Source organism: Pseudophryne corroboree, chromosome 2, assembly GCF_028390025.1.
Source record: "Pseudophryne corroboree isolate aPseCor3 chromosome 2, aPseCor3.hap2, whole genome shotgun sequence".
Taxonomy (NCBI): Eukaryota; Metazoa; Chordata; class Amphibia; order Anura; family Myobatrachidae; genus Pseudophryne; species Pseudophryne corroboree.
In genome coordinates this window covers 502,885,877-502,900,076 of record NC_086445.1, presented here as the reverse complement: position 1 = coordinate 502,900,076, position 14,200 = coordinate 502,885,877, and the positions used below count along the sequence as shown (strand labels likewise).

Genomic DNA, 14,200 nt, shown 5'->3' with positions numbered 1-14,200 from the left:
CGTCCTGTCCTCAGCTGGGAGGGGGGAGGTAGATAGAAACCTCTGAGGAATTTTAAATTTCTTGTCAGGGTTTACCCATGCCTCCCTGGCCAGGGAGTTTAATTCCTTTGACACAGGAAAGGTGGCTGAGGTCTTGGGTCTAACATTAAAATACAACTCCTCATCTGGTTCTGCCTCCTGATCTGGTATGTGAAGAACTTCTCTTACAGCATAAATGAGGGCCTCCACTCCACGGGACAGAGAGCTGTCCTCATCTATATCATCATCATCCACATCAGGCTGATCAGAATCAGACTGGAGCATCTGTGGCAGTGAGCATTTATGTGAAACCAACAGAGGGGGCTGAGAAGCCTTTCTGGTATCTGCTGCTTTTGCCATACAATCAATAGACTGTTTCAACACCTGTCTCTCCTTTTTAGCTGCAGCTAATTCTGAATTTATATTCTGAAGCATGCTTTTAAAATTATCTAGCCAGTCAGGTGCCTGTGAACTGTGTCCCTGTGGTGAGAAGGAGCACTGTTCACACATGAGGGACCCCACTGAAGAAGGGCTAGAGCTACAAGCAGCAAACATAACCATGTCCACAGGCATATGTACACGCTGTAATACAGCGCAGCTCACTGAAACACATCTACACTGACCCTAGAGAGCCCGTGGAGTGACACTGAGGAAAACGGAGACCAGCACACAAACCACAGCAGCACAGTGTGTGAAATTATGTGTATAGCCTTAAATGTGCAGTGGCGCTACCGCTGGCGTGCTCCCCCCTGCTATGACCCCCTGGTACCAGTACAGAAACCTGCAACAGTAAGGGTCCGTGGAGGAGCAGCGTGCATGCAGCTTTGATGATGCGCAGCAGCAGGAAATGGCGCCTTCCCATCTCTGGTCTCGCTCTCCGGACAGCCCCGCCCCTTGTAATGGCGCACGGTCCCTTAGTATTTTATACTGGCTGATGTGCATATAAAAACAGTACACCCAAAGCCTAAATGACAGGGAGCACTGCGGAACATGTGCCCTGAGCCAGTGTAGTCCACAGCGGGCACCACAGCTCGAGGCCCGTGACCGCCGCATGACATGCTACCAAACTGCACCGGGGACCTGCTAACCGGGACCCCAGTGCTAACACTCACAACACCGGACGATCTTCGGCATCTGTTAGAGCAGGGGTGGCCAACCAGTCAGAGACAAAGAGCCAAGAAATCTTGTTAGGTACATCAAAGAGCCGACTTTGAGCCGAAGGCGCACTTGCAAAAATGGGGTGTGACCTTGTGCCTGCTAGGCCACGCCCCTGGTATAAAATACATTAAAAAAGCCAGATCCAACATAAAATACAATGAAAGAGCCACTTCTACATCACATAATTGAAAAAGCCAGATCCGCATAAAATATATTGAAAAGCCAGATTCACATAATACACTTTAGTTCCCCCATGTGTCACTCCAGCCAGCACCCGCCTGTGTCACTTCAGCCAGCACCACCGTGTGTATTTGGCTCCCTCAGTTCTCAGTCTACGTAGTGCTGCTGCATGTCTGGCTGGAGTGTGCCGCAAGGCTCAGTATTAGGACCGCTATTGTTCAATATTTTCATTAACGACCTAACAGAAGGTCTAGAGAGCATGGTGTCAATTTTTGCAGATGATACCAAATTGTGTAAGGCTATAAATACAGAGGAGGATGCCGAGTCTCTTCAGAACGACTTAGTTAAATTAGAAGCATGGGCAGCCAAATGGAGAATGCGCTTGAACACAGACAAGTGTAAGGTAATGCACTGTGGTAACAAGAACAAAAATTACACCTACCTACTAAATGGGGTAAAACTAGGGGATTCTGTACTGGAAAAGGACTTAGGTGTCCTCATAGATAGCAAGCTAAGCAGTAGTACCCAAAGTAGGACTGCAGCAAAGAAGGCTAATAAGATATTAGCATGCATAAAACGGGGTATTGATGCTAGGGACGAGAGTATTATACTCCCATTATATAAATCACTAGTGAGGCCACACCTTGAATACTGTGTACAGTTCTGGGCACCGTACTACAAAAAGGATATCCTGGAGCTTGAAAAGGTACAAAGGAGGGCGACCAAACTAATTAAGGGCATGGAGACGATGGAATACAAGGAAAGGCTTGAAAGACTAGGCATGTTTACATTGGAAAAGCGGAGACTAAGAGGGGATATGATCAACATCTACAAATATATAAGGGGACAATACTCAGAGCTTGCGCGGGACCTGTTTTTGGTTAGATCAACACAGAGGACTCGTGGACACTCGCTCAGGTTAGAGGAGAGGAGATTCCGCACAATACGGCGTAAAGGCTTTTTCACGGTAAGGACAATACGTGTTTGGAATTCCCTGCCCGAGGGAGTTGTAATGGCGGAATCTGTCAACACCTTTAAGAATGGGTTAGATAAATTCCTATTGGATAAGGATATCCAGGGGTATGGTGCATAGTCATGCATTATAGTTACTATTTAGTCAAATCATCATGCAGAGGACACCACAAATAGGTTGAACTCGATGGACAATTGTCTTTTTTCAACCTCACATACTATGTTACTATGTTACAGATCTCTTTTGGTCACGTGACTGAGTGTTGGGAGCCACATTTGAATGAAGAAAGAGCCGCATGTCGCTCAAGAGCCACGCGTTGGCCACCACTGTGTTAGAGGGTGGCAGCTAGCTGCCACGGTAATGGTGTGTGAAACAGCACCTCGGGAGCTCAATGTCCTGTCAGCTGGGATTACAAACCATTAACCCTCAGGAGGTTGGTTCGGTCCCCCTACTAAGTCCCATGAAGCAGGTAGACTGGTTGCCAACCAGTACTACCTGAAAATAAATAACTAAAATAAAAAATAAAGGAAACTCTCTGGAGCTTCAGAGAAATGCACCCGGCTCCATGTGCACATTTTTCTAAACTGAGTCTGGTAGGGGGGCATAGAGGGGAGGAGCCAGCACACACATACACACACTAAAGGTTTTACAGTGCCAGGCTCCAGTGGACCCGATCTTTACACCATGGCACTAAAGTACAGATCCCCAGTATCCACTAGGACGTAAGAGAAAATACTATTCTGTAACTACAACTTAATTGAACCACCCTTCACCTATTGGACTGTGCCAAAATATATATTATTTTGCAAACTCACAAATGTCTCAGTATATATACTGGTTTTAGAACAAAATACATAATGAAAAACTTCTAATTACATTTAAAAAAAAATGCTGTAAAAAAAAAAAAAAAATTAAATGTATTCCCAAACTGAATCATCACCTGCTAAGCAGTGAGATAACAAAAAAAATAAAAAAAGGAATACCATGTGAAGCAATTAGATCACATGCAGAAAATGTTTATCTAGATATTACACAGGGATCTTTAAAACTCTCTGTCACAAGCCAAATTAAGAGGGTAGCCATAAGAGCAAAACATCTAACAGATTGTACAGTTTGTTAGACAAGCAGTTGAATTTTTCTACAATAGGATTCTACATTATATGCTTTAACATGGACAAATATATTGCATTTTAAAAGCATTAAAGAATGCAACAACAGGATGTGTGGCCTGAATGCCAAATGAGACAAACTCATCCTTTAAATGATCTATGGAAGATAGCTTCTCTAAATTGACTAGTCGTTCCATTAAAATTGTGAATTAGTCAAACCAAAATGTAAACAGAATTCTATGTTTTCTTTTTAATTACATTATATTTTGTAAAATCAACTGTGTGCAGACCTTTTTTAATTAGCACACATTAAGTTCAGCAGTTTAAAAAAAAAAAAACATGTTTTTTAAAATCTAGCTCCCATAACATTTAACAAGGCTGTTTATTTATATGAGCTGCATATTCTTTTGTGCATGGTTTTAGAGTAACAAGTAAAGGATCATCAGATTCTCCTGAACAGTTTCTGTTATTGAGCATGTTGCCAACGTGTGGTCAAGACTACGGGAAGAATGATCGGGGTGGTATTTCCTCAGATTTCTGATCTTTATGAAAATAGGAGTGTTAAAGGAGCTAGAAACATCTTTGCTGATCCTAGTCATGCAAATTTTTTGGTTTTTGAAAGTTTACCATCTAATAAATGTTTTATTAGTGTGCATGCACATACTAAGCGTATGTTAAAGAGTTTTTTTTCCAACAGCTATACATATACTAAATGGTCAGAATGGACAAACTTAAATGCTTGATGGAAGAATGTATTGCCTGTTTTCATTTGCCAGAGTGTTTTAATGTGTTTTTCATTGGCAATTCACTGATGTTTGGTTAATGACAATAAAGTATCGTATTGTAAAAAAAAAAAAAATCTAAACAAATTTTCCAATACTAATTAAGTAACAACTCATAGGACTAAAACTGTAACATGAAGCCCTACAGTATATCACAACTAAAAAAAATACAGTAACATTTACTAGACTTACCAATCTGAGGAGATGGCAAGATTCGTGCAGATCTTACTGGGCCATGTCGAACAGAGAATAATTCTTGCGCTTCTCCACTGACCTGAAAAATATAGAGTCATGATCATTTAAATAAAATTCATTGAATTTGTGGTTTGTGGCTTTTTAGCAAATTACAAATATTTCTGTTCTATTGGAGCTTTGTCCAAGCTCCCTTTAATATAATGGGTGTATATTGCTTTCCAAAAGCTATCCGTGAACGTAAGAGAAAAAAAATATTGGATTACCTCACCTACCTAAAAGGTGCAGGACACAGGCCGACAAGTAGGAGGGACAGAATCAACGCAGGAGAATGGACAGTGAGTGCAGGGAGCACAGTTGCTGGACATAACAGAATGCTGGGTTTCAGTGGCATGTGACAATACACTGATAACTGGGCTGCCTTTACCAACCATCATAGGTTTCTTTGGTATTGAAACCAATGTACTTAGTATATAACTGGAATAACCTTGAACTCTGATTATGGAATCTTAACTGGTAATGTTTGAAAAGAATAAGAGAGTTTAGGGAAAACATTCAGCTTAAATGCAAAGATCTAACTCACCTATGAAATTGTTAGTATTCTTCTTTTCCAAGAGCAAAAATCTGCTATTGGAGGACCATTTGTGATAAGGAAAGAATAGTTTTCAAGATATTTAAGGTTGTAAAATAGTCTGCAACACACAGATACCAATATCTTACTTTCACAATTTTCCATCTTCAGGGAAGCGCTAATGATTGTGACTAAAGTCTCTATTAAAAGGGAAAATAAAAGTGGTGACAAATGACATCTAGGCCTACTTTAGTTATAATGTAAAAAAAATAAAAAATCTGAAGGAGTATTGTTGACAATGATTCTTACTATTCAAGTCTCTACCATAAACTGCCAAGAAAATGTCAAATGTCTTTTTCACCGTCAAGAGAAAGTGTTCTAGCGAGGTTCTCTCTTGTGATAATATTCTTGTGATAATATCATAAATCAGGTCACTAGATATATTCAAATTGTATTGATAATTTATTTATTACCAGTTATTTATATAGCGCACACATATTCCGCAGCGCTGTACAGAGAATAATTGCCCATTCACATCAGTCCCTGCCCCAGTGGAGCTTACAATCTATATTCCCTATCACATGTACACACAGACACATTCACGCTAGGGTTAATTTTTGTCGAGAGCCAATTAACCTACCAGTATATTTTTGGATTGTGGGAGGAAACCGGAGTACCCGGAGGAAACCTACGCAAGTACGGGGAGAATATACAAACTCCGCACAGTTAGGGCCACGGTGGGAATCGAACCCATGACCTCAGTGCTGTGAGGCAGTAATGCTAACCATTACACCATCTGTACTGCCCTATATGATCATATCTATTTTTAGGTTTACACACAATTCAGCATTCGTAAGGGATACAGGATGGTATGTCTTTACCCGCCTTTATTTAATAGATGAACAATCACGATATGTGCAAAAAAACTGCCAACAAACTTGACCCTGGGAATTTACCTGACTTTTGTCCCCATGACTCGGGCAATCTCAGAAATTTATAGGGGGGTATTCAATTGTTTGAAAAGTCAGTTGGGAGTCTGTTTTTTCCTGTCTATTAGATAGGAAAAACAGACACCCAACTGAATTTTCAAACAATTGAATATCCACCACATTTTGAGTATTTTGTCATCTTCAGGGAAATTTGGGAAGCTTAGCTTCTTCTAGTAATGTATTTGTTATTTGAAGTTAAGGGAGTTAACATTAGATAACCTAGACCTTGGTAAACTATATAAACTAAAGGAACAATTTTGGAACTCTTCTCTAAGAATCATAAGCTAAGAGATCCTAAAGATTTCAATTGCCTAAAGATTGGTGTCATATAGAGATGCTATACATTATGGAACATCCGGAATTGTACCAGAATTGGAGATGCAGACCCAATGCCCCCAAAAATATTTTTCAGGACATTCAAATGTCCCACTTTTAGTGACGAAGGCAGTCACAGACACCTGAAAGCACTTAGTTATGATGGTGGCAGCCTTGAAGACTTGCAAACAGCGTAGCATGCTCTTTCACGGTCTGGTGGTCCCAGCACAGTGTCCAGGCCAGCCTCTTCTTATGACAACAACAGTATTCGGCTATCTTTCCTTCCTAGTCCCAGACCCCGATACTACAGCCGCTGCACGTCACGACACTCACAGTCATGCCAGCACATATCGCTAATTACCTGCAGCCAGAAACAGGTTCCATAGCCTCCATGTCTGATGTGCCTGCGCCTGCTAATTTTCTTCTTTTTTCTTTTTTTAACTTGTACTTGGCCACCACTAAATCCAATGTACAGCCTTTACAGAAAAAGAATTCCCATATTATAGGGTTTAAGTAATAGTGTGCAAATTGATTGGGTCAGTGAGGAGAATTCTGCCATATTTTTAAAATGGCAATAATTTAAAAGGTAAAACTAACCGGTTCAACATGCACCATATTACACAAATCCCTCTATGTGAGGCTTATTGTGTCCTGGGTTTTATGTATTTTTTTTTTTAGAATGAGGGCACAATTCACAATGTCATCTGAAACAAATGAAAACATTTGGCAGACTTTTTTAGCAGACTTATTTAATATCAAATCAATTAACGTCCAGTAAATTCATAATAAAAAAGGACAATTATTACAAATATATAAAGACAGAGTGGAAATCTACTTTCTGAAAAACTATATGACAAAAACAAGGTTAGACTGAAAGAGAAGCAGATATACATAAAAATTGACAGTACTGTAGGTAAAGGAACTGCTGGTATACAGTCTGTAAATTTTTCTTACTTACTGTATCTAGAAAAACGGAACAGAAACCATTACATAAAACTATATCACTTTTAAAAACACATCCACCCCACATAGGAATTGATTTGTCATACAGTATACCTTTTATCCAAGTTTTCATGACCTTGGTGACTATATTTAGCTTCTCGCCTAGCTCAGTTATTTTGTGTTTTCCATCCAAAATGGAATCACTCCCCAAAATCCAGTATACAAAGGCCTTTACTAACAGTTTGACTCCTACCTGTGCAGCTGTGCCCCATCTTTTCGGAGCCTGAAGGGTACAGAAAATTGGTTCTCTATACCCTACAGGGGATGAATTACTATAAATGCCTATGACCTGTTACATTACTGTTGTGTTACTAACTGTAGCCAATCGTTCATTCTCTTATTCCAAATATGTGCAGGATGTCAGTAATAATTCCAATGACATGAGCATCTCTGTTGGGAAGTTAAAATGATGGTTAAGAGTTGTTTGTTGCTGGGTTTTTTTTTGTTTTTTTACATCAAACTACCTTATGATCTAATATCTCCTCCTTGGAAAGTGGAGTGGGGTTAGCATTTACAACTCCCCTATATATTTCTCATTGTTAGGAATTACTTCCCATTGCCATGTGGAATTACTTATACATGCTTCCCATGACAGCTATTTATTCAGAGAACGTATGATTTACACTGCTCCTTTTTAATTTGCTTATTTTCTCAAGTTCACATGGCAGCTCCTACTAGCTTTAATCTAAAGGAACAGACCTCAAATAATCACACACTCAGCAACTCGCATAAACAGAAAATGGTATCTTCTTATTGTAATCAGCTAAAGATTGATGTTTTACTATTAAGTTGGATACACACAATAAGATTTTGTCCAATTTTTCTGGCTGGAACAAAAATCTGGTAATGTATCGGAGCAAATGACAATTGACCATTAGCTCCCAAAAACTGGCAAACAGATAAAAATGGATGTTCAGACAAATTGGTAAAATCTATTTGATAAAACGAATTTATCAGAACGATCATTTTGCCCATTTCTCTAATAGTCACAGTTTCTATTCAGAGACTAATTTTCTGGAAATGCAAAAGGAATTTACCAAGGTAATAGGCCCAGCGCTCCAAAATGAGATGTTTGACCTAGAGCAGCTGTTTAAGGGATAGTTAACCCCTAAGAAATTAATTGTAAAGGAGAGAATATACAGCGCTATAAACTGGATATAAAAATATCACTTTTTGTTATTAAAAAATCTTGTTGCAACAAATAAGTACTTTGACAAAGCTGTTGACACAGCGAAACGCGAAGCGCTGTATATAATTTTCCAGAAAGTAGGAAATTGAGTAAAGCACACCAACAGTTACACTTATTAACAAATGTGTCAAGTTCTAATTGAGCCACAAATAACTACACCATAAAGGTTGCTTTGTAATTGTTACTGCGTTGTTGTATAACAAGCTATCGCTTCTGTTCAAATTCCCAAAACATCTAATTCTCAGTTCTTCAAGATTCATGAAACTTGTGCAGGGCAGACTGTTGGATATAAGAGTCATTAACACTGCAACTATTTACGTCTTGTCACAAATTAAAATGTATTTGAGGGCACAGATACTGTATATGCTGAAAATTAAAGGTACCAGACTGGAGTATACTGGTTGAACTGGAATGGGACCGGACTGGAATATACAGGCTGAACCAGAATGGGATGGACTGGATGCTGACTAATGGAACTTAATGTAAATATAGTACCTTGAGAGATGTAACCAAGATAATTGGCAGGGATCTACAACGAGCAGGTGAGGTGACATATGGAGGTGTGTTACACACACACACACACACACACACACACACACACACACACACACACACACAGGAGTTGTGGAGCTCAGATGGATAGGCTATGAACTGGTATACTTGTATACTGGTGGATGCTCAAAGGAACAGTCTGACTGTAGACAGCCTTGGCTAGAACACAAAAGGTTGGTGCTTAATACTGTGGTAGAATACTAATAAAGAACACACTAAGACATACGCCCCTGCTGGCAAGTTCAGATATAACTGTAGAACTATCCAGCTGAATAGAGCACTCTAATGCAGGTGAGACTTGTACATGTAGCAGACTAGGGCACTTGCTTGCAGGGATACCTAGGGTTAACACATGCTGGCTATCAGGATGTACACAGAAGGAATGCTTGTACTTGTCCCAGGGGAATGAATGCAGCTTGCTGATTAGTAGTGATAAATAGAAACCGGGAACAGAAACTCTGTTTCCTGAGGCACTCTTCAAAATCAGTTAAAAGATAACTTTTATAGATGGACTCAAAGGGGATAAACAAACATACATAGAACATAAGTAAATATCAATATGGATAAATATCCAATATAAGTATAAACAGTACGCAGGTATACAATATTATAAATCTAAGACATGTGGTGTCATATAAATATAAGTAGTAGTAGCAGTAGTAGTAGTAGTGAGGAGCTTATAGTAGCATTTGAGAGAAGCAGGCAGGAGCATACTGGTGTTTTGGAGTAGCGGAAGTACTGTACCACAGTTGTGAAGCACAATTAGAGCAGAAGCTCTTGTAGCACTGAGAACACATGGGACTCAGGTAATAATGCAGATCAGCTACAGATCACGACCCAGGGAGTCAGTAATGACTTGTTGATCTGGCAATGCATTGGTGAACTGGAAGAGTTTAAACAGGCTGATCTGGGAGCAGATAGGTTGCAATGATCACGTGGAAAAATGCATGAACCGGATAGGTGTAGGAGCGATCACATGCTGAGTCAAGATGGCTGGACCCATGCTGCGCTGGTCCTAGTCACACAGTCGATCTGGAAACAGGCAATGTAGGAAATGGCATGCACAGGGTGATCCATGAAACATTGCATTTCACAGAGAAGCAGAGGACATGCTAGAATGCCATATGAATGAGATGAGTTAATCTAGAGGAGCGGATCATGACATCTACTACAATATTATCTGTTATCAAATAATACTTGAGGTAATTGTATCTATTGATATCTGCTTTGCTTGCTTTAGGGCCAGACACCACACTTGGATACAGGATGAAGCAAGCAGGACATCTGAGCAATCACTAACAAAGGGTTTAGATTAGATTCTTTTATGGCTAGTATTCTTTCCAGGCTAGTTCAAATATATCCTGCTACCCTTACTGATGGGTATTTAGAAGAGTGACCTCATAAAGACACTCTCTCATTGTCAGCATTCGGAGTCTTACCTCCGGTTCTGGTCCCTGCAGCCTTCCTGTTAGCTGGCTAATGTGGCTGCGGTGGATAGGAGGTGTGGCAGCGAGGTCCTCCGGTGCGGCTGCCGGGAGTCTGGAGACCAGGGTCCGGGTCCTGGGGAGCGGAAATGGCAGACGGAGGTGTCTGTTTCCAAGTGTCCTGTTGCTGGAGTGCGTCATCTGGGAGGCTGAGGCCAGAGGTAGTGGCTGTGTGCTGGTTCCACATGTGTCCTCTGTGCAGGGAGACGCCATGTTGGAGACCAAGCCAAGCCAATAGGTATCCCAGTTCACGTCCAGCCAATCCGGTGCTGTTTTCCCTTTTAAAAAGGGGTTGATGCTTAGCTATGGTGCCAGTGCTTCAAGTTACTTGCTGCTGTAAGGTGCTCAAGTTCTGTGCTCCCAAGTTAACCTCTGGTATCCTGGTTCTGTGGAAGCCGCCCGGTGGTCAGTTTTGTTATTGCAGTCCTTTGCTTCCAGTCCACCTGCCCTTGTGGTGTAACTGCTGGGTCCTCTATCTGGTAGAGGGTCTCCGTTTGCTGTCAGTGCTCACAATGATCCTCTCTTCAACATCGTTCAAGTCATCTCATCATTCAGTGTTCTTCAGCATTGTTTACAAATCACAAGTCATCTCTTCATCCAGTGTATTTCAGCATCATTTACAAATCACAAGTCAGTTATTCATTTAGTTTCTTCAGCACTATCTACAAGTCACGAACATTTTGTTCTTCAGAACTCACTCGGACTTATCTTCTAGTTGTGGTGTATTACTGAAGTCTCATTAAAACTGAATTAATCTTTCTTCAGTGTATCGTTCTCAGTCAGTGCCCTCATTGCTTACTCCTCTTCATCTTTGGGTCAACTCTTCAATCCATGAGTAAGAACTATATTCTACCACCTCGTTTACTTCCTTTGCCGAAAACTGCTCCCTCAGTCAATTGTGGGTCATCAGATCCTCAATTTAAGCCGAGCGTGACACTCATTTGATGGTCCTGCCTAGTCTCTAAGAGTTCTGGTGTATCGTCTCAGATGTACTTTCAAGACTCTACAAGGTTTGAATTAGTCTACAAACAATGACCATTCTCACAGGCATATGAGTGAAATATGTTCCTTTTTCAACATGCAAGAAGACTGTAGCAGGCCACATTTTGAGCTCCATAACTGCTGCCGTATAGGAAGAGAGCCATCTTGCCATTACTATACAACCTGATTAGGAAAACCAACTTGATTCTAAAAAAAAGTATCAAATATCAGCTCAAGTGTAGAGCAAGTTTGAGAATCACATACCTGCATACCTGTAATCAAGTACACACGAGGGATATCTAATAGACCTTATTTGCCATACACCTTTGTGAATGGATAGAACTCTTTTACACTTCCTTCTCTTATGCTAGGTCTTTGATTTCTTCTACTTATAGCGCCAGGCAAGTTTTACTTCCCTTTCCTGCCTCTCCTTTCTATTTTTCCTAATACTCTTGTTTAAGTGCCTATGCTATTATTGGGATATTTTTGGAATTTACCATGCTTGACATTGGTCATGCCATCAGAGGGATGTAATCTATAGGTTTCATCTGCTCTTGCATTTCTTTCTTTTTTGTGTGGTTTTTATTACTCTGTATTGTTCGATTGAATATTGAATAATAAAAATATATAGTTATAAAAAATATCCAAGGTTACTTTTACTTTATATTTTTTAAAGCAATTTAAGGGTGATGCGTAGCTTTCCTACATTTCAAATTCAAGTCTACGTTCTGTATAGTACTGTAGCTGAAAAGATACAGCTCTACCTAAAATAACCCGGAGTTCAGTTATTTTAGAAACATATCATTACAAATGGATAATTATTTCAGGATTGTAATGTGTATATACCCAAAGCATTCCCTTGATTTAATCCTTATCTGCTATGTAGTTATTACATTTTACACATAATGCTTCTTTTATCATCACAGACTGTAGATAATTTGTCCATCCAGATTAAACTAAGCATGTTTAATGCTAAAGTGATTCTTCCAATGTACAAGGCAACTGCTCCATCTGCAAGTACTAAAGTATCTACGAACAGAATTTAAATAACTCAGTGGGTTCAGTTTTATATCACAACTGTTCTTCTGGAGCTTATCCCCTTCTTTCCTTCTGTATTACCTGGCTTTCAGTTATACTGTCGCAACAATCATTACATTACTCAAATATTGAAAATCACCTATCCCAATAATTTAGCAATAAAAACTTGCAAGACAGCTGCTCGATACACAGCTGTCCCGTTACTGGTCCAGAGTGGTAAGCGGCTAGCCAGTTCAAGCATTTGCAACTGAAAGTCCAACTATCGCATTTCAGTTTAACTAGCTAAAAAAAAAAATTAGTAAAAAAATATATATATATAAATATAATATATATATATATATATATATATATATATATATATATATATATATATATATATACACACACATATATATACACACACATATACATACACACTCATTACTCAGAGACCAGGCTATCACTGCTGATCCACTAAAGGTTCTCACCTAAGTGAATTCCTGCTACACCTGAGTATCTAGATTTCACTTTCAAGTAGTCGACCCATGAGGATTGGCGGACGACTCAAATAGAAAGCTCCTCTGATACTTAGGTTTTTTTTATCTCGCTGTGTCGGGTATCCTTATCAACTTATTATTAATAAGACGAAACGCGTTGGGATTTCTTGTTCTTCCTTTATGATGTCACCTCTGAATATATAATGAAGAAAAAGAGGAGACTGTAGAGATTGACCTACTATTGTCCTCGACATCTTAAACGGAAATACACTAAGCGTGGAGCGACTTATTACCTCTTTTACAAATGAACCATGGACTTTGACCTTGTTTATGTATTTAATACATTTTATGATGGAACAAGTTGCCACCATGTTTTGACTCTTAAAGGTGTGAATCATAAGTGCCTTTTGTAACAAAGGGTGTTGACTCAACCCTCAGGCGCCAGCTCACCTATTGTTGTATATTTCTTTTGTCAGTTGCTCCTAGCAAGGAACTTAGGTGAATTAGGCTGCCAGTCATAAATTTTTATCGCCACATTAGTTATACTCAAATAGCGCAGAGAGAGAGGTGTGTGTGTGTGTGTGTGTGTGTGTGTGTGTGTGTGTGTGTGTGTGTGTATGTATATATATATATATATATATATATATATATATATATATATATATATATATATATATATAGGTGTGGCTCGGATCGGCACTCTCCATAGAAAATTAAATTTGCTCCGGTGCCTTCTGTAAACAAGTATCCAAAAGTATTCGATAAATCGATCAGCGGCACTCAGAGACTGGAAACAGCGGTAGATAAAGTGCAAGTGCTTTTAATCCATATAAGCAAAAAATGAGTGGTCCAACGTTTCGGGGCGCGGACTCCCCTTTGTCAAGGTGAACAAATACAGAGTGTCTATGTGCTGGTCTGCCCATGTACGTGGGTAAGACACAGTGCTTGTTCAAGGAACGGATGGCCCAACACAGGTCCGCCATCAGGGCGGCGCTGTTGTCAGGCAATAGTGAGCAACCTGTGGCGCGTCACTTTGTGCAGATGCGCCACAGCCTTGCTTCAGTATGATACAAAATAGTGGACCAGGTTCCAGAGACACTGCGGGGTGGTAACCGAGCACAAAAACTGTTACAGCTTGAAGCGAGGTGGATCCATAAATTGGATACCATCCACCCCCGGGGTCTAAATGAG

The 14,200-nt window shown here is 39.9% G+C and overlaps 1 protein-coding gene across 7 annotated transcripts in view; it reads right to left on the bottom strand.

The window, feature by feature from the left end:
• BCAS3 (BCAS3 microtubule associated cell migration factor) overlaps positions 1-14,200 on the bottom strand; it is a 2,144,796-nt gene that overhangs the window by 1,969,044 nt on the left and 161,552 nt on the right. For all 7 annotated transcript variants that reach the window (XM_063954016.1, XM_063954015.1, XM_063954017.1 and 4 more), the window contains exon 6: positions 4,413-4,494. In XM_063954016.1, coding sequence (XP_063810086.1) covers positions 4,413-4,494 — 82 coding nt within the window. The remainder of the gene's footprint in view (positions 1-4,412; positions 4,495-14,200) is intronic.